This window comes from Onychomys torridus, chromosome 22 (genome assembly GCF_903995425.1).
Source record: "Onychomys torridus chromosome 22, mOncTor1.1, whole genome shotgun sequence".
NCBI lineage: Eukaryota > Metazoa > Chordata > Mammalia > Rodentia > Cricetidae > Onychomys > Onychomys torridus.
In genome coordinates this window covers 14,100,827-14,124,083 of record NC_050464.1, presented here as the reverse complement: position 1 = coordinate 14,124,083, position 23,257 = coordinate 14,100,827, and the positions used below count along the sequence as shown (strand labels likewise).

The 23,257-nt window shown below is 38.5% G+C and overlaps 1 protein-coding gene across 1 annotated transcript in view; it reads left to right on the top strand.

The window, feature by feature from the left end:
- Window positions 1-39: 39 nt before the first annotated feature.
- The window catches only part of LOC118572622 (cytochrome P450 3A13-like), a 53,924-nt gene continuing 30,706 nt past the window's right edge, over window positions 40-23,257 (top strand). The window contains exons 1-4 of the mRNA XM_036172347.1: window positions 40-110; window positions 1,682-1,775; window positions 18,804-18,856; window positions 20,617-20,716. Of these exons, the coding sequence (XP_036028240.1) occupies window positions 40-110; window positions 1,682-1,775; window positions 18,804-18,856; window positions 20,617-20,716 (318 nt within the window). The remainder of the gene's footprint in view (window positions 111-1,681; window positions 1,776-18,803; window positions 18,857-20,616; window positions 20,717-23,257) is intronic.

Sequence of the window (23,257 nt, the reverse complement as noted above, 5' to 3'; positions counted from 1 at the left end):
TCTACTAGGAAAAGAGAGATATCTTGAAGAAAAAGAGCAATGGACCTGATTCCAAACTTTTCCACAGAAACATGGGCCCTGCTGGCTACCGTCCTGGTGCTCCTCTACCTGTGAGTAATTGACTAGATGTCTCTCTTTTGTGGGCTTAGAGGTGAATAATTCTCAGGACCCTATTCCCTGTCAGAAAATCGAAAGGTATAACCCAATGGAAATTCATACTCCCATAGCTGAACACATTTATCCTGTAACCTAAATAATTTAATTCACTGTGCTTTTCAGTGAAATGTTTTCAAGTAATATTAAAAATCCAACATTGGGAGACAATCTTGAGCAGGCTCAAAATGATTACAGTACACTGTTTCTCTTGTTTGCTTTCTGCCATTAGTTTGTCACATTGGGATAGGAAGGTGTGCAAAATATTGAACCTAAAATGAGGGAAACTACAGCAGAGATGTTATGTAGACTCTGGCCTCTCTGTCCAGAGAGTATTGTCACAGAGATTATTAGATTACTGGCAGTAAACTAAGTGCCTATGGCTGATCATCTAAGTACAGAAAGCTGCCTTTGTGCCATCTAGGGTCTAGGAAGAGATAGAACGGAGAGATTCTGCTTTCTATAGTTCATTGCCTCATGAGTTCATTTGGATAACACATTGAGCACTTTGCGTGTTCTGGGAAAGATGGGAGCAAATATCCTTTGACCTCAGTAGGGTACAATTGACAAACCAATGTAGCCATTCCTACAAAGAATACCCTGGAGAGACATGAGTTTATGAAGTTATTAAAGGAATGTGTTTGAAAGGTTACTTGCAGGAGCATGAATGGTTCAAAGGCAACTGCAGCATCAAAACCCACACCTGACCAGAGGACTCCCAAAATTGGTATCTTAAAAAATGTATTTTTATATTCCCCCATGAATGTTTTGCATGATTATATGTATCTGTATCACATGTATGCCTGGTGACCATGTAAGTTAAAACAAAGCATTGGATTCTCAAGGACTTCAATTATAAACTGTTGTTAGCTGTCATGTGGGGGCTAGGAACGAAACTTTGGTCGTATGCAAGGGCAGAAATTGTTCTTACTTGCTGAACCATCTCCCCAGCCCAAAAACTGCACCTGGCAACCCCTGCACAGTTTCAGTCTGAGGGACAGGAAAGGTGAGAATGACTTGACATGGGGCTCTGCTGGTGGGCCATCCTCCCCCTCTGAGCAACATCATTTTGAGGATGGATCATGTAGATCTTGTATTGCAAGTTACTCACACTGGTAATGTGTGATGACTTCCTAAGTCTGGTGAGTCCTTCAGCAACATTCAAGTTTATAAAAATTTATTACATATTAACTCTAACACTGGGACCATCAAGTATTAACCTAAAAGTTTATAGTAAGATGGAATATGAAGGAGATTAGTTCTCTGAATTTTTATGTTATATTCTGCCCACTTGTTGCCTCACTTTAGTAAATTCTGGTAATTATCAATGTTTGTATCCAAGAATATATACTCACAAATACATGTATATCTACTCATCTATTACATATTGAGTCAATAATATATATATATATGTTCACATAAGTATGTAGATTTTTATATGACATGTGAGAATGTATGTATTTATGTGTGTGTATAATTATGAATATTTATGTGTATGGTAAACAAACCCATGATCTGACTCTTTTAGGTACGGGACCTCTTCTCATGGACTTTTTAAGAAGATAGGGATTCCTGGCCCCAAACCTCTGCCTTTTGTTGGGACGATGCTTAACTATAGGAGGGTGAGTGCTGTTGGGTTCCCTAATTTGCTTCTTGTGAAGGTGTCACTTACACAAATATCAAACCCCATGTCAGTTCATCCATTCTAATGGACATTGGGATCAATTGTAAGGCTTTAAGTTGGCAGAATTGTTTTTGTCACACTCACATCACTTCCTGGTTACTCTTGGGTTTTACTAACATGTGTTTGTGACTTCAGGTTTGCGGCAGGTCATGTATGACTTCAGGTTTGTGTCAGATGAGCTGAGGACCCTTGCTGTTAGCACACTAGGATCTGAAGCTAAAATGCTGGTGTTTAGACTTTGAGAGCATCAAAGATTTTATTTCCTTTTCAGTTACAGATTCCAGAAAAGTACATTTATTCTTAATCAGTATTTTAAAAAGTACATGAGTAGCAGCAGCTCATCAATCTAAGTATTCATATCTAAGTTCAGAATTAATATTTACACTCCTTGCTGATTATCTCTGGAACATGTCTATCAGGACGCATATAGTTACTTATGGGGAATATTCACATACTTGAGACCTCAACTGAACTTTTCATCCCATTATTACTTCCAAGGCTCTAGCCAAGCTGTTACCACCTACATAAAGATTTGTATTTATTCCTTTTCAATTCATGGTACAAACCTACACATAACTCTAAAGAACAGGAATATTGGAGCCTAGGTGATGTTCCCTATAAACCTCAGATTTTGAGTTTTGTTTCTTAAAACAGAAGCAGAAAAAAAAGAAACATACTATAGCATGAATCTTAACAGGTCTTATTAATAAAATCAAACCTGAAGCCAGGCATTGGGGTGAAAGCAGGAAGTTCAGAGAAGCAGAATGAACAAGCCACAGCCACCTTACTTGGCCAATAAAAAAAAAAAAAAAAAAACAGAAGCAGATCATTTATACAAAATCACTAATAAAAGCACAAGTTGACAAATCTTTAAAAATATAAATGTACTGTGTAATATATATAATATGTATAATTGCATACATATATTCATATACATGTACCTATATACTAGGCACTGTGAATTTACACAGAGCCTTTCTGTATGCATTCTAAAGTTTGAACTCTTGGCCTGTCCTTCCTGTGCTCATGCTCAGGAGCAGTGCCTACATGCAGACTGTACTCTTGCAAGATTTGCTCTCTGAATTCTCAAGGTTTACTTACTAGACCATAATTCTTCAAAACGAAGAATTCCATTGCTTAAGTTTCTAAGAATTCCATGCTTTGTCCCCAATTGAAAAAGCAACAACTTCCTTATAATTTTTGATGACCTTTTTTAATGTATTCTTTCAAATACATTTCTTGGGTTGTTGTTTGTTTGTTTCAAGCACTGTTTCCTGTAGACAAGATTAGTCTCAAACTTGCTGTTCAGAATTTAGAAGAGTTTAGTTACCTTGCTCAGTGTTTGGTATACCATGATATCTTATTTATAGGTGACTGGATACTGATAGGCCTGTGGTTATACCATGCTGACCCCAACCTACAAGAATAAGAATCCCAAAAGGTGAGGTTTTGAGAGGCAGGACCAATGGAAAGAAATAAAAAGAGAGATACATGGAACTTGGAAGGCTTGCATGAGCTGATGACTTATGCCAAGGAGGTTTATTAATCAGCATAGATCCTTACATACTTACAATTTGCAAGGCAAAATGACCAAGGTAAGCTGAGAGCTAATTCAGACAATGTTGGCAAAGAGAAACCAGGATACCTTAGACACCATTGCCTTATGACTGATAACCACAGTTAGGGAAAAGATTACAATCCCCATAAATTACTACCAAAACTTCTTAGAGGCTCTGGCTCCAGACCCAGAGAGGAGCTCGCCAAATCTGTTCCTGGAAGGCCACAGCACTGGCATGCCTTTTGTCCTTTTGCAATGGTGGCTGAGAGAACTTTGAGTTTAGTCTGTTTCAAAAAGTACCCCCTCCTCTTTTTGTTTTTTATGGTTAGATGAGTCATTTATGTCTAAATATTTATAGCCTAAAATACATCTTAAACCAGCAAATGCCTCCTAATGTTATCAGATGAATTATCAACACAAGTAATCTGAGGATAATAGTGAACAAATGTTTAAAAATGTTAAGGAGATTACATCTGGCAGTTTGTGTAATAAATCTTTGGCTGGCTCAAAAGGGGAACTGAATGTGTAATGAACATGGCACATGCCAGTAACTATTTGCTTGAGGGTTATAAATCTAAAATAATATTCTCATGTTGTCATATTACCTGAAAACGCTTATTAATTCTCTCCCATTTCTACTCACATTCATCATAATTTAAAGGAGCAACACAGATGTATCTGTGTAAAGATAATTAAAATTGCATTGCTTATACTGTCTCTCCCAGGCTCAATACACAAACATTAAGAGCATTTAACTTACCTTCTAGTTGTTGTTTTTATTTTTATCTATGTTTATCTAAGCTACAGAAGTATTATAAGGAATCTGTCTAAAAAATGGGCAGTTTGCCCTTGTTGGGAAAGGGCCACTGTGGAAGCAGCCTCTGACTAGAGAGCTGTTAGTCCTACAAAAATTATAGTTTAAATAAAATCTAGAAATATATTTTTTGTAAAATCCTGATGTAGTTCAAAGAGAATGTGTTGTCCAAAGTATCCATACTTAAAATATCTTTAGGTTGCATAGGAACCACAGCAAAGCAAGCCTGTTAAAGTAAAAGGAGTCTCCCGTGAGCAAAGGCATCAATACAATTAGTGAGCATACAAGTAACACTTCAATTTTGAAGTGTACTCTCCTTTATTTAATAGACGGACTCACAGTCAGTTACATATATGGAGTTTTAACATAATCAGTGAGTTCAAATATAAAATGATATGCTGTGGTTGGTTATCTTCTCTAAAAATCCATTGTTCACTCCATTATCCAGGATGATGGCTCAAAGCCTAATGTCTTTTCCTCTGAAGATATTATAAATGGGAAGTGGACAATAAGTGGATTTTAAGATTTTTAAAATATATTTATTTATTAAATTTTTTTCATTTTACATATCAACCCCAGTTCCCCCTCCCCATCTCCTGCCTCCTCACCTCCCTCCCACTCTATCTCCATACACTCCTCAAGAGTGGGTAAGGCCTTCCATGTGCCCTGGCCAGCGGGGTTTCAATGGGGGTGACCCACCTGTGGGAGAGAATGAAAGGGAAGGGTGACACAAGAGACGACAGCAATACAGAATTCTGATCAAGCCGCCAATCTTTAATTTTCTCTGCATGGCTTATATAGCATAAGAGGGGAAGGGGCAGGAAGGAGGGAAAGGGAAAAGGGGCGTGTAGAACATGGAAGGGGTGCAAGACATGTGAGGCAGATTGTGCAACTGCGAGATGTTGGCTAAGGTCACTGGTCAGGGGCAGTTTATTCTGTTGCTAGGCTACCTGACCATGGGATGCTCTTTACGTTCAGTTGTCATGGCACCTGACTGTGGGATGTTCTCTTATCTTTCGGGCCTCTGGTTACTGCTCTGGGAAGGGGCTAATATGACTTGTTCTCTGGTCTAGCTAGTACTTTCCATGGTTCATGTTTGGTTCCTGACATCTTGGTCCCTAACACCCATGGTAGTCAACAAAGTCTGGCATACCAAGTTGAAGGAGAGCCTAGCCCCTCCCCATCATATCAAAGCTGAGCATGGTATCCCACGACAGTCAATGGGTTCCAAAAAGTCAGTTCATGCCCTTGGGATAAGTCCTGGCCCTGCTGCTAGGGACCCCACTAATGGATCAAGCCATACAACTGTCACCCACATTCAGTGGGCCTAGTTCAGTCCCATGCATGTTCCCGAGATGTCGGTCCAGAGTCAGTGAGCTCCAGCTAGCACTGGTCAGGTGTCCCTGCCATTGAGCAAAAAATCCCCAACCCCGCTCCTGGTATTTTACAATCTTGCATCTAAGCTGTTAATGCCCAATATGCTGGATACAGGCAAGGAGCTTCCCTTAAGCATTCAGGAGGGTGGAATCTCACAGGGAATTAGCATAGGGAGGATATCAAGGTCAAGGTCAGCAAGCAAGGCAACAGTTACCCAAAATGGAGGCCAGGGCCCTACAGGTGTCCCCTTTTTACTAAAAAAAAAAAAGAAAAATGAGCTTCTGACTTAGGTTGCATGGGACATCAGCAGGTCACCTTACCCATCATGGAGACCATGCCACACAGGCGTTCTGTCTTAGGTTGGTGACCGCCCCCCAGCCATTACCCATCTCTGAATACTCATTATCATACAGGCTCAATTTTGTGAGAGCTGCAGAGTTAACTGTTGCCAAAGATCTCTAAGTGGTGCTGGGCTTGCAATCTGTGTTATCAACATAGAAAAGACCAACAGAAGTCTTAACCCACCCATAGCTGGTAGGCTGAAGGCAGCTGAGCAACTCCCTTCCTTAACGAGCCTTACTGCAAACTGGAGTCCTTGTATCTGGTATTGTGTTCCCCCTGAAATATTGTATGTTCCCTGAAATAAATTTATCTGGAGTCAGAGAATAGACAACCACTAGAACAGAGCCAGAAATGGCTAGAAAATGGGTCAGAGCAAGCCATAGCAGAAGTTGGGCAGTGGTGATGCATGCCTTTAATCCCAGCACTTGGGAGGCAGAGCCAGGTGGATCTCTGTGTGTTCAAGGCCACTTTAGAAACAGCTAAGCGTGGTGACCCATGCCATTAACCCCAGAAACCCAGCCTTTAATCCCAGGGAGTGATAGCAGATAGCAGAAAGCAGAAAGGTATATAAGGTGTGAGGACCAGGAACTAAGCTAGTTAAGCATTTGGTTAGAAGCATTTGATTGGTTAAGGATTCAGGTTTTGGAGCAGCATAGTTCAGCTGAGAGCCACTGAAATGAGGACACAGAAGCTTGCAGTCTGAGGAAACAATACCAGCTAAGGAACTGGTGAGGTGAGGAAACTGTGGCTTTTTCTGCTTCTCTGATCTTCCAGCATTCACCCCAATAACTGGCCTCAGGTTTGTTCTTATTAATAAGACCAGTTAAGATTCCTGCTACACTTGTAAGATGGTATCCTGAGAGCAAATGGAACTTTAGTTTGTAAATTTATAACTTTCAAAGCCAATCAAAATGTATATAACTATTGATTTAAATTCATGTCCAATAGAATGAAAAATTAGTTAACTGTGCTAACTACTTTTGCTGCCAGGGTCTCCACTGTGCTAGCTGTAGTAACCAGTTATGAAGTGGCAATCCCAGAAACAGTAGTAGCGGTAGCCGTCACTGTTATAACAGCAACAGTGATGTCAAATTCCCTTCTGGAGCATGTGGGTATCCATTGGCATGGACACAACTCCAGGTACATGAACCACCAAGGCCCATTATTCTTGATCCCAGCATGACTTAAGCTGGCAGCTCTTCAAAAGACCAACTAAGAACCATAAAGGAAAAATAGGCAGCTCACAAGTAGCAGAACTAGAGGTCTCATAATGGCTACATTCAGACTCACAAATTTTAAGGTATCTTCAAAGGGGGCTAAATGAATTTCAGGAGGCCAAAAAATGTTGCACAGAGCCACTCCTGAGAAGTAGGTACTGCTCTGGCATGAATAGGATTGTGAGAATAAGAATTCTTAGCTGGCATGCTACTGTTACTAAATGGAGGTCAGTGATCTTCAGTGTTATCCTTAATCTCCTAGGTGTCTGGGTGACACATTCTCAAACATACTTGAAAAAGCAGTTACCTCTATTTCTCTTCCTTCACTCTTGTTCCTAGGGACTGGTCTCCACTCTCTTCTATGCCCCTTCTCTCCCATCCCCTCAATAAACCTCCCACGTGGGCCCTGTTGTATGGTGTGACTCCTTCCCTGCTGGTTTAAAAATACATTTGGTGCTGAGATTTAGATTCAATCTGAGACATGCTGGGACCCTGCACCTGGCCCACCAATGACAGCCCTACTTTTTTCCTACCTAACAAATTGCTGGGTCTTTCCATCCAATGCTGACAATTGTTTTTGTGAGCTCCAGGGAGTCGACTTGGATCCACCTCAAACAGCCTGACAGTTCCACAGAGCCTGGACAGTGAAGTGTCCAGCTAGCTACCCCAGGACATGGCCAGCATCCCAGATTTCTCAGGTCCCCCAAAGATGACTGACGTCCCTCAGACCAGCAGGAAGCATTCTCGAGAACATGGCACCCTCATCCCTACCTCACCTGCTACCCCTTTCCAACTCCTCACATTTTTATAATAAACAGAAGGGAGGAATGTTGGCATTTAGGCATCTGTACTGGCCTGCCCTTGGGGTCCTGCCAGGATATATCCTCAGCTGTGGCCACTAAGAGCAACCCCTGGGCATTTGCTATGTTTCCTTATAAAAGGGGGTCCTATACACATCCCGTCTCTTTCTCTTCCTTCAATCTCATCTCCAGGTACCAGTCTCTATTTCCTTCCCAGCCCCTTCTCTCTCCTCCTGTCAATAAACCTCCTATGAAGAGAAAAAAAGAAAAAGCAGTTACCATACATTTCCTTCTGGAGAATCCAACTGCATGGCTGCAGTTCCTAGGCTTATGTTAATGCTTGCCAAAGCTGGCCCTATTGGGCTTTCAATCCTCATTGGCATTAGAAGGGGAGAGTTTTTCATGAAGGCCCAATAGGTTTCTGCCATGTTGGGCTTCTGCTGCAGCCCCAGGGTGCACTCAGCACTTGGAAACCCTATGAGGAATTTCATTGTTCTTAATAGTGTAATGTTTCATTGAGTGTTGCTCAGTAATTGAGTAATACCAGATCTTATTATAAGCAACAGTAGGGTCCTCCATGCCATATATATAGCCTTATGGTTCTGTGAGTTGCAGTCTGATTGTTCTTTGCTTTCTATCTAGAATCCACTTATGACTGAGTACATACTATGTTTGTCCTTCTGGGTTTGGGTTACCTCACTCAGGATGATTTTTGTCTAGGTCCATCCATTAACCTGTAAATTTCATGCTGTCATTGTTTTTCTCTGCTGAGTACTAGTCCATTGTGTATATCGACCACATGTTCTTAATCCATTCTTCAGTTCATGGGCATCTAGGTTGTTTCCAGGTTCTAGCTATTACAAATAATGCTGCTATGAACATAGTTGAGCATGTATCTTTGTGGTATGGTTGAGCATTCCTTGGGTATATGCCTAAGAGTGGTATGGCTCAATCTTGAGGTAGTTCGATTCCCTATTTTCTGAGAAACTGCCATACTGACTTCCACAGTGGTTGCACAAGGTTGCATTCCCACCAACAGTGTAGTGTTCCCTTTGCTCCATATTCTCTCCAACATTGACTGTCCTTAGTGTTTTTGATCATAGCCATTCTGACAGGTATAGGTGGTATCTCAGAGTCATTTTGATTTGCATTTCTCTGATGATTAAGGATGTTGAGCATTTCTTTAAATGTCTTTCAGCCATTTGTGATTCTTGTTTTGTGAATTCTCTGTTTAGCTCTTTAGACCATTTTGTAACTGGATTTTCGGTATTTTGATGTCTAGTTTCTTGAGTTCTTTATATACTATGGAGATCAATCCTCTGCCCAGTATGGGGTTGGTGAAGATCTTTTCCCATTCTTTATGCTTTTTGTCTTATTGACCATATCTTTTTCCATGCAAAAGCTTCTCAGTTTCAAGGGGTCCCATTTATTAATCATTGTGCTCAGTGTCTGTGCTGCTGGTGTTATATTTAGGAAGTGATCTCCAGTGTCAATGCATTCAAGAGTACTTCTTACTTCCTCTTCTATTAACTTTAGTGTAACAGGATTTATGTTGAGGTTTTGATCCACTTGGACTTGAGTTTTTTGCATGGCGACAGATATGGATCTATTTGTAATCTTTTACATACTGACATCCAGTTCTGCCAGCACCATTTGTTGAAGATACTTTCTTTTTTCCATTGTATAGTTTTGGCTTCTGTGTCAAAAATCACGTGTTCATAAGTGTGGGCATTAATGTCAGGGTCTTCAGTTCGATTCCATTGCTCTGTATGTCGGTTCTTCTTTAAAGGTCTGGTAGAATTGTGCACTGAAGCCATCTGGTCCTGGGCTTTTTTTGGTTGGGAGACTATTGATGACTGTTTCTATTTCTTTAAGGGTTATTGGTCTATTAAATGGTTTCTCTGGTCTTGATTTAACTTTTGTGTGTGGTATCTATCCAGAAAATTGTCCATTTCTTCCAGATTTCCAAATTGTTTGGAGTACAGGTTGTTGAACCTGATGACTCTCTCAATTTCCTCATTGTCTGTTGTTAGGTTTCCCTTTTCATTTCTGATTTTGTTAATTTGAGTGCTCTCTTTTTGCCTTTTGGTTAATTTGGCTAGGGGTTTGTTTATCTTGTTGATTTTTCTCAAAGAACCAACTCTTTGTTTCATTGATTTTTTTTTTTTTATTGTTCTCTTGGTTTCTGTTTCGTTGATTTCAGCCCTCAATTTGATTACTTCCTGGTGTCTATTTCTCCTGGGTGAGATAGTTTCTTTTTGTTCTAGTGCTTTCAGTTGTGCTGTTAATTCATTGGTATGAAATTTCTCTATCTTCTTTATGTGTGCATTCAGAGCCATGAATTTTCCTCTTATAACTGCTTTCATAGTGTCCCATAAGTTTGGGTATGTTGAACTTTCATTTTCATTGAGTTCTAGGAAATCTTTAATTTCTTTATTTCTTCCTTGACCCATTGATGTTTCAGGTGAGCATTCTTCAGTTTCCATGAGATTGTAGGCTTTCTATAATTTTTGTTGTTGTTGAAGTCTAACTTTAAGGCATGGTGGTCTGATAAGATGCAGAGGGTTATTCCAATGTTTTTGTATCTGTTGAGATTTATTTTTTTGACCAAGCATGTGGTCAATTTTTGAGAAGGTTCCATGGGGTGCTGAGAAGTAGATATATCCTTTTTTGTTAGGTTGCAATGTTCTGTAGATATCTATTAAGTCCATTTGAGTCATAACATCTGTTAGGTCCTTTATTTCTTTGTTGAGTTTCAGTCTGGTAGGTCTGTTTTGGTGAGAGTGGTGTATTGAAATCTCCCACTACTAATGTGTGGGGTTTGATGTGTGTTTTAAGCTTTAGTAATGTTTCTTTTATGAATGTGGGTGCCTTTGTATTTGGGCCATGAATGTTCAGGATCGAGACTTCATCTTAGGTGTATTGTTCCTGTGATAAATATGTAATGTCCATCCTGATCTCTTTCAATTGATTTTAGTTTGAAGTCCATTTTATTAGATATTAGGATAGCTACACCAGCTTGTTTCTTAGGACCATTTTCTTGGAAATCCTTTTCCCAGCCCTTTGCTCTGAGGTAGTGTCTGTCTTTGAAGTTAAGGTGTATTTCTTGTATGCAGCAGAAGGATGGATCCTGTGTTCTTATCCATTCTATTAGTCTGTGTCTTTTTATAGGTGAGTTGAGACCATTGATATTGATGGATATTAATGACCAATGATATTTAGTTGTTATTTTTGTGGTCATGTTGTATTTTCCTTCTTTGGTGTTTGTTGGTGTGGAATTATCTATTGCCTGAGTTTTCATAGGTATGTTTAGCTTCTTTAGGTTGGATTTTTCCTTCTAGTGCTTTCTGTAGGGCTGGGTTTGTGGACAGGTGCTATTTAAATCTTGTTTAATCATGGAATATTTTGTTTGCTCCATCTATGGTGATTGAGGGTTTTGCTGGGTATAATAGTCTGGGTTGGCATCCCTGGTCTCTTAGTGTCGGCATAACATTTTTCCAGGACCTTCTAGCTTTCATTGTCTCTATTGAGAAATCTGGTGTTATTCTGATGGGTTTGCCTTTATATATTACTTGGTCTTTTTCCTTTGTGGCTCTTAATATTTTTTTGTTTTTCTGTATGTTTAGTGTTTTAATTATTATGTGGCAAGGGGACTTTTTTATTTGGGATCCAGCTTATTTGGTGTTCTTTAAGCTTCTTGTATCTTCATAGGAATTTCTTTCTTTAGGTTAGGAAAGTTTTCTTCTATGATTTTGTTGAATATGTTTTCTGTGCCTTTGAGTTGTTATTCTCCTTCTTCTATCCCTATTATTCTTAGGTTTGGTCTTTTCATGGTGTCTCAAATTTTTTGCATGTTTTGTGTTATGACTATTTTGTCTTTAGTGTTTTCTTTTACTGATACATCTATTTTCTCTATTGTATCTTCATTGTCTGAGATTCTCTGTTTCATCTCTTACATTCGGTTGGTTATGCTTGTTTCTGTAGTTCCTGTTTTCCTCAGTTTGTGTTTTCTTTATTGTCTCAATTTCATTTTTCAGATCTTAGATTGTTTCCTTCATCTGTTTAATTACTTTTTCTTGACTTTGATTTCTTCTGATTTCTGATTTTTTATTTGTTTTTTCTTCCATTTCTTCAAGGCAATTTTTTATTTCCTCTCTAAGGGAGTTTTTCACTTCCTCTTTAATGGAGTTTTTAATTTCCTCTTTAAGGGAATTTTTTATTTCCTCTTTAATGGAGTTTTTCATTTCCACTTTAAGGGAGGTTTTTTTTTTTTTTTTTTTTTTTTTTTACTTCCTCTCTACGGAAGTTTTTCTCTTTCTGTTTAATGGAGTTTTTCATTTCCTCTTAAGGAATTATTTATTTCCTCTTTAAGGGAGCTTTTCGTTTCTTCTTTAAGGGCTTCTATCATCTCCTTAAAGTCATTTTTAGGGTTTATTTCTTCTGATTCTTCTGCCTTGGTATGTTTAGGTCTTATAGGTGTAGAGTAACTAGGTTGTGACGTTCTCATATAGGTCTTCGTGTTGTTGCCTGTGTTTTTGCACTGGAGTCTACTCATCTCTTCCTCTGTTCTGTGTAGGCAGTGTCTGTGTCTGAAGGTGCCTCTCTTGTTCTAATTGTTAGTCTTGGTTCACTAGGATTTCTTTGTTAAATTGGTGCTGTTGGGCTCTGTTTCTACAGGATCATCTTAGTCAAATCAGTGTTAGTGGATTCTGTCTCTGGGAGCATTTTTTCCTGATTGGTATAGGGTTTGCTTATGGTTTCAGTGGTTTTTAGGTTTGTAGGGGTTAGTTTCTTGTTTATTTGATTGTTTTTTGTTTTTTTTTGGAGGGGTTGGGGAAGAATAGGGAAAGGTAGCTTTAGTGGGTAGGGCCTAGGAGTTAGAGACCTGATCTGCTGGTCTGGAGATGGGAGCTTACCTGTTCTCATTCTGTGAAGTATATACTTACAATTCTGGTGATCTGGCTGTGCATTGTCTCCTTTTGTGTTCTCAGGTCACATTTTGCTCATACGTCAACTTCTCAGCTGTTCTTGTTTCCTCAGGCTGCAAACTTTAGGTTTCTGATTCCTCTCCCGGATGGATTTCAGCTGAGTATGGTAGTATCAGCAACACCTCCAAGTTGTTGGGACTCTCAGGATCGGCAGCTGGACCCTGGGCCAGTCCCAGACAGTGTGCAGATCTTCTCAGGTCTTGTCCCACAGAGACAGCCCCTTCCCCAGGTGCTGGGATCCAAGGTGTCCCTGTTCAGAGCTCTTGTTTAGGTGCTTGTTTTAATTAACTCCTCAGTGGGTGGTAGCTCAGTTTCTGGTTTTTATTACAATTGCATCTAGGCCGCTGCCCTCACCACTGGGCCTGCCTGCCTCTGCAGCCTTGCCTGCTCTGCCTGCCTGCCTCTGGATTATAAGATTTATATTCATTCAGACCAGGTGGGCACCACTAAGCCAAGACAACCAGCACCTGAGAGCATCCATTCAGTGGCAAGAAGTACTTTAGAGTCATGGAGGAAGCCATTCAAGGGGAATTCCATTATGAAGCAGGCCACAGGAAAATCACTGAATTCTGGTAAATGCCCATCCAATGGTGTAACCTATTAGAAATCAGAATGATGAATGAGTTGGTGATGCTTGATTTTTGATCCTTCATGGACCCTTGAACTATAGGCCTTGCCAGTCACTTACATGAGAAGAACATAGTCATACTGTCCCATCAATGACAAACAAATAAGAATTATTTATGATCTATCAGTATAGTTAAAGTAAATAGTGCCTGGCACGACATGTAAAACATCAATCAGCATTGCAAAATAAACAAGCACATCATTAGTAAATAATCTAGTAGGCAGATCTTCCCATGTGATTGGATAAACCAAAAGGAGTGTAAGCTACGCAGGCCCAGTAGACTTCCACATTTTCCACGTATGGCATAGAGTAATCCCAGGATTGCTAATGTAAATAGAGTGTGAATAACAGGCTTCCCTGTCTCCTTGATCACTCAAATTCCTTTTGCTGTGAGACATTTAATCTGTCCCCAAGTTGGGAGTGGGCCCTCCCAGGTGGACTGCAAGTGGTATACTGGACTGTATGCCACCTTCAAACACATCATCATCTGTATCCTTAGCTTTGGTCAACTGTACCAGAACAGACGCCTTCATAGCCTGGGAATACAGAACAGGGTGTTTTGGGACCTAATGTGATCCACAGCTCCCTGTAGGAAAATACAAACTTTCTCTCCACTCCATGAGCACAATGTCATGATCACACCATTCCCCTATATCAGGAACTTTTCACAAAATCTCTCCTTCTGGAGCATGTCAAATCAAAAAATTTTCTGCTCCAGGTAAACTTTGTTGTTCTATTCTCAAAATGTATTAAATTAAAGAAAAATTAAGATTTGTAGAAGTAAGGACATATGTATACTCTGACTTTTTTTTCAAGCAAAACCTTAAGAGACCCATGTGTGATTTCTTGTCATTGAAAAATACGAGAGGCCAGTTTTATATATAATACATAATGTAGCACAAAATTTCTTAAAGGCATCAGAAGTCTATGTTGGAGCATTAACTGTTATTTTAAAACATTTTTGGAGGGCCAACTATAAAAAATGTTAACTGGCAAGTAGCAATCAAATGCTTGTCAGCTTTTCCAGTTAATGGGATAGACATGAGGAGGAACCCAGAATAAATGTCATACTAACATGAATGTATTTGAGGCTTCCAAAAATTTGAAATGCCCATAATATCTCTCTGCTATAAGGTAGTAAGCCTTGGAGATTTATACCACAACAAGAAGGCAAATATGTTACACAAGCAGGACAATCAGAGATAATTTGTCATACATGAACTCTAGATAACTGTAATTGGGGTTGAGGCATAGTACAGTGAAGATGGTGAATTGCATGTGTCAACAGCTAGCTTAAACCAAGAAGAATCAGCAGCCTTCTGAATAGAATAATGGGAAGTTAGATCTACAGCTTGAAGATATTGGAGAAAACAAGGAGCCTCCTGGTTCTAATTGTTGTTTGGCATGCTAAAAGAATTGAAACATTTCTTCATCCACAGTCTATTTAATAGGAGCACCAGGAAGTATTTGAACATCTTACATGAAATATAAACTGTCAGAGTAAGTGTTTAGAGGTTGAGGGACTGCAAGAATAACCTACATTCTGAGAGAACTTAGCTGAAGCCTTCAATGTATGAGGAGTTACTTGAAGTATGACATTAGGCACACCCAAAGGCTCTCACCAAGCAACACATTATCTGTTTCTGGGATTGTGTATATCATCCAAAGTGTTGGGATAACTAGAGAGTAGTGTGCAAATATTTGCATTAAAGGATCAGCAGGATATGAAATACTAAACTGGCCTATAAGGTCAAAGAGAGAGCTACCTGTCAAGAGTCAGTGAAGACCCAAAGTGAATTAAGCTGTGAAGAGGTGAAGGGGTGAACTATCATGTCAGTTTGTCACACAATAAATTGAAGGGCTTGAGGACACCTGTTTTCTAGATAAGCTAAAAAATGATTTCATAATAAAAAGTCAAGGGACAGCCAGAATCAATGGGCAGAAAAATCCATTCTATAGATCTTCTAGGTTGCAAGAGTCAGCCAGAAGGATATGTAGGAGTACCTAACAGTACAGGAGATAGAAGAAGCTTTGGGCCAATACTTGTCAACTGTATATGAGTGATGATTCAGTATAACAATTATAATGTGTTTGACCCTCAGGAGTAAGCTTTCTAGAAGAGGGGTCTTTATCTCCTCTTACTATGAAAACATAGAGGGTCAAATATTTTCTAGTATGTTTCAGGGGAGGCCTAAGTCAATTAATATCTCCTAAAATCTTTGAAAATCAATAAATGTTAGCAGCTACATGCAAATATTTGTGGACAAATGGTACTGTCTTCTGTAATATGATCTAAATAAGAAAATGGAGGTGTAATCTATGATTTCTCTGAGGAAATTTCCAGCTGAGTCTGTTGTAATTGATGCTGTATGGTGAGAAATTACTGAGTAATTAAATATTCAGTAGGTGCTGAAATCCCCTAGGTAATATATAATCATGAGAGATTGGGTACATTTTTTTCTAACTGGGAGTAAGATTTGAGTAATAAATTGTTGACACAAGTTTGGGCTATTAGTCATACCATGTAGTAGCATCTTCTATTGATCTTTTATCATGAGTTTCTGAAAACTAGAGGAAGGCTAAAACCAAAATGGGGAGGATCCTGAGGAGGATGGGCTTTCGACTCAGTTAGACAAGTAGGAGCCAATTCAGGTGATTTTATAAGTGCACCAGCAAAAAGGAAGTTTCTCCTCATCCTCTGAGGTATCATGAAGTGAAAGTAATTCAAGAAATTAAGGTACCTCCTGGTCCTCAGGGCCTTATATATCTATATCTCTATTTTTTGACATTCTATTTTTACATTGTGTCCCCAGTTTGTTTTGGAGTATATTAGCTAGATCTACAGGGGTGTTGAATTACAAATGCATCATATTCAAGGTGTGGGTACAACCAGTCATGTATAAAATTTGACAGCACAAACCCAAAATAGGAAACTCATGTGGCCCTCATAGGTAATATTCTGTCTTTAAACTTCAACCTAATTGTTCCCATGTCTTTAAATTTATAGATCATTATTTGGGGAACCAAGGGTATATTTTTTTAATGAAAGTAAAGAATTCATCTAAGTACCATAGTGATACATGACAAAGTAGAAGCCGATGAAACATGTAAAAGAAAAGAGACTGTTCTTTAGACTCTTTTACTCCCATGTTTACTCTCAGTTATTTCTCCACCCTTTCTTTTATACAGTTCCCTGCATCTGACTCTTTTTGTATATTTAGCACAGTAACATGTGGTGGTATTGTGTTCCCCAAAATATTGTGTGTTCCCTGAAATAAACATATCTGGGGTCAGAGAACAGTCAGCCACTAGAACAAAGCCAAAAATGGTGGCTAGAAAATGGGAAGAGTAAGCTATAGCAGAAGTTGGGCAGTGGTGGTACACACCTTTAATCCTAGCACTTGGGAGATAGAGCTAGCCGGATCTCTGAGTTCAAGGCCACTTTAGAAAGAGCTAAACATGGTGATCCACGCCTTTAATCCCAGAAACACAACCTTTAATTCCAGGGAGTGGGAGCAGAAAGAGAAAGGTATATAAGGCATGAGGACCAGGAATTAGGGGAGGAAAAAGCATGTAGTTAGTTCAGGCTTTGGAGCAACACAGTCCAGCTGAGAGCCATTGGGATGAGGACTCAGAAGCTTCCAGCCTGAGGAAACAGGATCACCTGAGGAACTAGCAAGGTGAGATAGCTGTGGCTTGTTCTCCTTCTCTGATCTTCCAGCATTCACCCCAATAACTGGCCTCGGATTTGAGTTTTATTAACAAGTACCTTTAAGATTCATGCTACAGTAACACTCATTCTTGATAACTTCTAGTAATCTCAAGCCCTGCATAGAGTACATTACATGAACCAGGATCCCAGTGGTCAAGGTGATGAGCTGTTTCAGGGTGAACTGTGTATGACAAATAAAGAAGACATGTAGCTATGCCCAGGAGGTCTTGCATAAAATGATGAGTTTTATCAGAAAATTTTTAAGCAGAAAGCTTCTTACATGGTATATGTTAAAAGGAAATGGCTAAGGCTAGCACACAGCTAAATCATAAATGGGTGGAAAAAGAACACAGATATCCATACTTCAGTCACAGATGCATTAGGACTGAAGCACAGACCAGGAAAAAGTCAAATCTCCAAGAAGCTACAACCTTCACTCATTTGAGGAACTGGATCTAGCCCTAGACTGGATATTGACAATTCAGTTCCTGGACAAGGACCTAGATGTAATGTTACCTTTGTAATTTCATTAGGATCTCAGAAAATACCTTGGTTCACCCTGGCTCTAAATACTAGGCTCTATATACTAGGCTCTATCACCTGCCTGGTGACATAGTTTTGTATAGTTGACATTCACAGTCACTCAATATGTAATTCCCTTCTGTAGAATGCTTGCCTAGAATGGACAAATCCCTGGCCTTGAACCCACCACCAAAAAAACTGGGGCACACACCTGTAATCACTATCTTCAGAAGGATCAGAATTTCAAGGTCATTTTAGATTCATAGAGAGTTTGAGTCCAAGCTGAGTTACTTAGGATCTAACCACCAAAATTACAATTGCCACATATTGATTACATGGATTTTTTTCCCCAGAGTTCAGAGGTGAAAGTTCAAACCAAGCAATAACTTTTAGGTTTTCTTTATGTGAGGCAGCATATCTTCATTTTTCCATGTTGAACATGGACAATAGAAGGTAAAATCATTTGCCTCTACTTCATTGTTCCTTTTCATTTAATATTAAGAAAGACAATCATATAAATCTAATATCAATATTGTCTTCAATTTACTGACTATACTGAATCCTGGAGAAGTCATCAAGTGAGGGAAAGGGGCAGTCAGCAGTGAGAAGCTAATAGATTTTACACAGTCATGGCAATCTCCCTATAACTCTTGGTGCCCTGAGGCACCCAAGGAGGGGGAAAGACAGAGTGTTTCAGGAGTTCAGAGTCAAAACAAAATCAGAGTCCTACCAAAGGTAAAGACAGTTTCTATTTTTAATAAAGAAGGCATGATTAGAATGTACAATATCCAGAAAAGAAATCATGAATATCTTTAAATTTCCTATGTCAAATTTCTCCTGTATTTCCTTTTTCTCTCAGAGAACTTGGAATAATATCCATTAATTGCTTGGTAGGAAAATTTAAAAAAACAGGTTCCTGATGTCCTGGGGTTTGGGTTATTTGTTTTCCATTTAGTGGCCAATGCAGGTAGAAAAATAATGAGTTTTAAAATTCTTTTCTTTTCCCAGGGTATGTGGAAATATGATACAGAATGCCATAAAAAGTATGGAGATATGTGGGGGTGAGTATTCTGCAAATGTCCAATATGTAAATTTGTTATAATGTGATACCAAACTGCATGAGAATTTTGTCAGTCCAGAAGTAGTTGGGACACATTTGCCTGTTTTAAAGTGTCTGAAAGCCAATCCTGCCAAGGGTTCCATAAGTATGTTGCTGGCAACAGTCTGAATTAAAATGAGGACATTGCAGGTAATGATTTGTCTGCACTCATTGGTAATCCAGAGACAGCTAGCCTTACTTTTATCTAATGTATTATAATGGTTCTTGCCTCCATTTATTCTTCCTTGAGACTTTTAAAAATTGTAAGATTGCACTAATTCTGATGCATGTAATATGTACTCATAAATTCACAAGAGTGTCTTCTGCCTATAATGATTTACACTTAGATAAAAGCAAAGGTAATTTTATGAAAAATATTTCCAGTAAATTATGGACTTTTCCAAGATAGGCTAAGGGGGAAATGGGCTAATTCTTAGTTGTTGTTGTTGTTGTTGTTGTTGTTGTTATTATTATTATTATTATTATTATTATTTTGGTTTTTTGAGACAGGGTTTCTCTGTGTAGCTTTGTGCCTTTTTCTCAGAACTCACTTGGTAGGCCAGGCTGGCCTCAAACTCAACAGATAAGAGTGCTGGGATTAAAGGCATGCACCACCTTCCAGCTTAGTTATTATTTTTGGTTAATTGAATTTATCAATAAAGTGTGGTTTTTTGTTTTTATTCCTTCATTTTTTGTTTGAGGTTATAATATAATTACATCCTTTCTCCTTTCCCTCTCCTCCTACAAATACATCCTCTCATTTTCATTAATTTTTGTTACATGACTATATGTATACATAAGTGCATTTATATTCATAACTATGACCTATTCAGTCTGCAAATGTTTTTAGTTTGTATGTTGTCAGGGCTGACCATGTGGAATTGGGTAACCAGTTTGTGTGCTTTTCTGTGGGGAAGAACATTTCTCTCAATCGCAGTAATCCTTACGTGCTTGTACTTCTTTCTGTAAGTTTGAGGTATCCCAGGCCTTCCCCTGTTGTTTATTTTTTGAGACCAGGTCTCAATATATCCAACATTGGTCTGGAAGTTACTATGTGTCCATATTGGCCTAAAAGTCTCTGTCTTCCATCTTTGCCTCATGACTACTGGTCTTAGAGTCCTGCGATTACACATTTTGCTGAATTTTCTTTTACTTTTCAATTTTTGTTGCATTTTATATAAGGCAATGACTTTTTAACAAGAATGTGTATGATTATTTCTTCTCAACACATACCATTCACTTTGAAGAAAAGGTGATGGACGTGTTATAACATTCTGTTGTCTTCTGGGCTTGTCTCATTACTTATTTTGTGTGATGACTGAGTGATCTGGTTATTTGTCTAGAGCCTAGGAAGAAGTGACATCACTATGCTGTGTACTACAAGCAAGGTGCTATAGGTTCTGCTTCTTCAACTCTTCCCATCAATCAGCAGAAACCACAGTACTAATCACAGCATCTGCTGAGCTGACATGGTCAATAAGAACATGTGACCCAAAGCCATGGGCATGTTGTGATGCATTTCTATTGGCCCCAATGGAAAATTCCTTGAAACACTATTTCTTGCCAATTGTTAATAATTTGTCCTTAGGAGCAGTAGAGTAGCAATGAATAAACATTTGCTGTTCTTACAAAAGACCAAGGTTCAGTTCACAGAACCATGTATTATAGAAATAGAGGTAACATCAGGATCAAAGTGTAATTATCTCTGTTTTCCCAATACAGGCTATATGATGGACTCCTCCCTGTGCTGGTAATCACACAACCAGACATGATCAAGAAAGTGCTAGTGAAAGAATTTTATTCTATCTTCACAAATCGAATTGTAGGTATTCTTTTTAAGTATGTGTGGATTATACACACCAAACATGTTTTATGTACATATATATATGTATATAAATATGCATAAATGTATTCAATAACACTTATATTAACTGAATTTAAAAATAGAAGGAAGGTGTATATGGAATTATTTGAAAGGGAGAAATGTGCAATTACATTATTATCTCAAAAATAAAAAAAATTAAAATGTGAGTGTTCATTTAAAATTTTATTATAAACCCACATAGTCTAGCAGTTAGGATTCCTAGTTTTCACTCAGGGGGCCTGGGTTCCACTTCTGGTATAGGAATACCTGCATCTTTCAAAAACATATTAGCTGGGCTGTGTTGCAGCACACTTTATAATCACAGCATTCAGGAGGCAGAGGTAGGTGGATCCCTGTGTGTTTGAGCCTAACCTGATCTACAAATAAAGTTTCAGGACAGCCAGGGCTTCAGAGAGGAACTCTGTCTTGAAACCTCCAAAAGAGTATGAGAGGCTGGAGATGTTGCCCATTGATAGATTAACCTGGCTCAGAGTTCAATCTCCAGTACCACAAAATGATCAAACATTGTATTATGAAATTCTTATGGATTCACTGTAATTTGCCAACAATGTACAAGGCATGCTATGTGCCTCCATGCTGTTTTGTTCAGGTGAGGGGCTTCAAATTTTCCCCAGGAGAAATTCTCAGCACTTAGAGATAAACCAAATACTTCTTTTATTTATTCCCAACCATTGTTGAAGAGGCCCAAACTTGATCTCTAATGTAGGTATTCATAGTGGTCACTTCTCAAGGGGGAAGAGCAGATGTGACTCTGGTCATCAGATGATGTGCAATCAGAGTCACAGAGCAGATGCCACTAGTTCATTTAGCAGCTCTCCTGTCTGAATAACTGGTTGTTACCGTCTCCTTATACTTATGTCATCCCATAGTCCCTAAGGAACCTTGGTAATCATAAATAAGGTTAAAGTTGGTGTTTTTCTTTCTCCTTCAGTTTTTCCTAAGCAGTTTATCATTTATTTTATTTGGCAGTGTGTTTAAGCTTTATTAATGTCTGTGCTTGCATTCAAACTCAGTTTGCTCTGATGACACAGCTAAGATAATTTACCCACACTTATATATCTCCTGGTATAAACAGCTTAGAATGGTACTTTTAAAATTTTTTAGTTAAAATACAAATATACTGTTTGTTTACTCCAAGTCATCTCTCTCCTGTTCCCACCCTAATTCCCTTTAAGTAATATAAAATATTTAATCCCTGTGTTATTCGACCATTCACAGTGTTATTCATCATTTCCTCTTCCTCTCCTGTATTTTCCTACTTCTTCTTTCTCCAGTTAAAAGTCCCTCCCTATTTTCCCATTTCTCCTTCATGTTGCCTGTGTCCCTCTATTTCCCTCTTAGGAGTTCCCCTTGTCATATCTCCATTTTTGTTTCTTCCTTTCTGTAATCACTGTGTTGTATACACACATATGGAGATTAGGGGCTAGGAACTAAAGATATAAAAGAACATGGAATATTTTTCTTTGTGCTTCTGGGTTATGTCATTCAACATAATATTTTCTAGTTCCATTCATTTACTGCTTGGTTTTAATTTTCTTTACAGCTAAATGATATTCCATTATATAAATATACTGCATTTTCATTATTTATTCACTATCTATTAGTTGAAGGATATTTAAGTTCTTTCTATTTCCTAGTAATTGTGAATAGAGCATCAGTGAACATGTCTGCAAAACATCTGTGGAGTAGGATGCTGTCATTTTGAAGAAATGACAAGAAGTGGCATAGCTGGGTTATGTGGTAAATTTATTTTTAGTTTTTTTAAGAATTGTCTACAATGATTTTCAGATTACACTAGTGTGCAATCACACTACCACTGAATTATGATTCCATTTTTTTATGTCCACACCAGCATTTTGTTGTTTTTGGTTTTCTTGATTTTAGCCATTCTGAAATTGGTAGGATGAAATATCAAAGTTGTTCTAATTTTTATATACCTAATATCTGTGGGTAATCACAAAAATCAGTAGATATTTTCTAGACATTTTTATTTTTTCTATTGAGAATTTTGTTCAACTCCATTACCTCCTCCCTGACTTTGAGACAGAATCTCTGTTACATATCCCTGACTGTCCTAGAAATTACTATGTAGACCAGACTCTTAAAATCAGAGAAATTCATCTTCCTCTGCCACTGTTGTGCTGCTATTAAGTATGGGAGACACTATGACCTTCTTTCATATCTCATTTTTAAAATGAATTGTTTTCATGAGTCTTTGTTTTTTGGGTACTTGATGGATTTAGACATTAAACCTTTATCAGATGTACAGCTGGTAAAGATTCTTACTTTGTAGTATTCACCTGCACTCAATTGACTGCCTCCTCTTCTGTACAAAGATTTTTAATTTTATGGGGCAATATTTGTAAATTTTTGACCTTAATTTCCAGACAAATGGAGTCCTGTTCATGAAATCATTTCCTACACCTGTATTCTTTAGGGTCCTACTTCAGTTTTCTTCTGGAAGATCTATCATTTCAG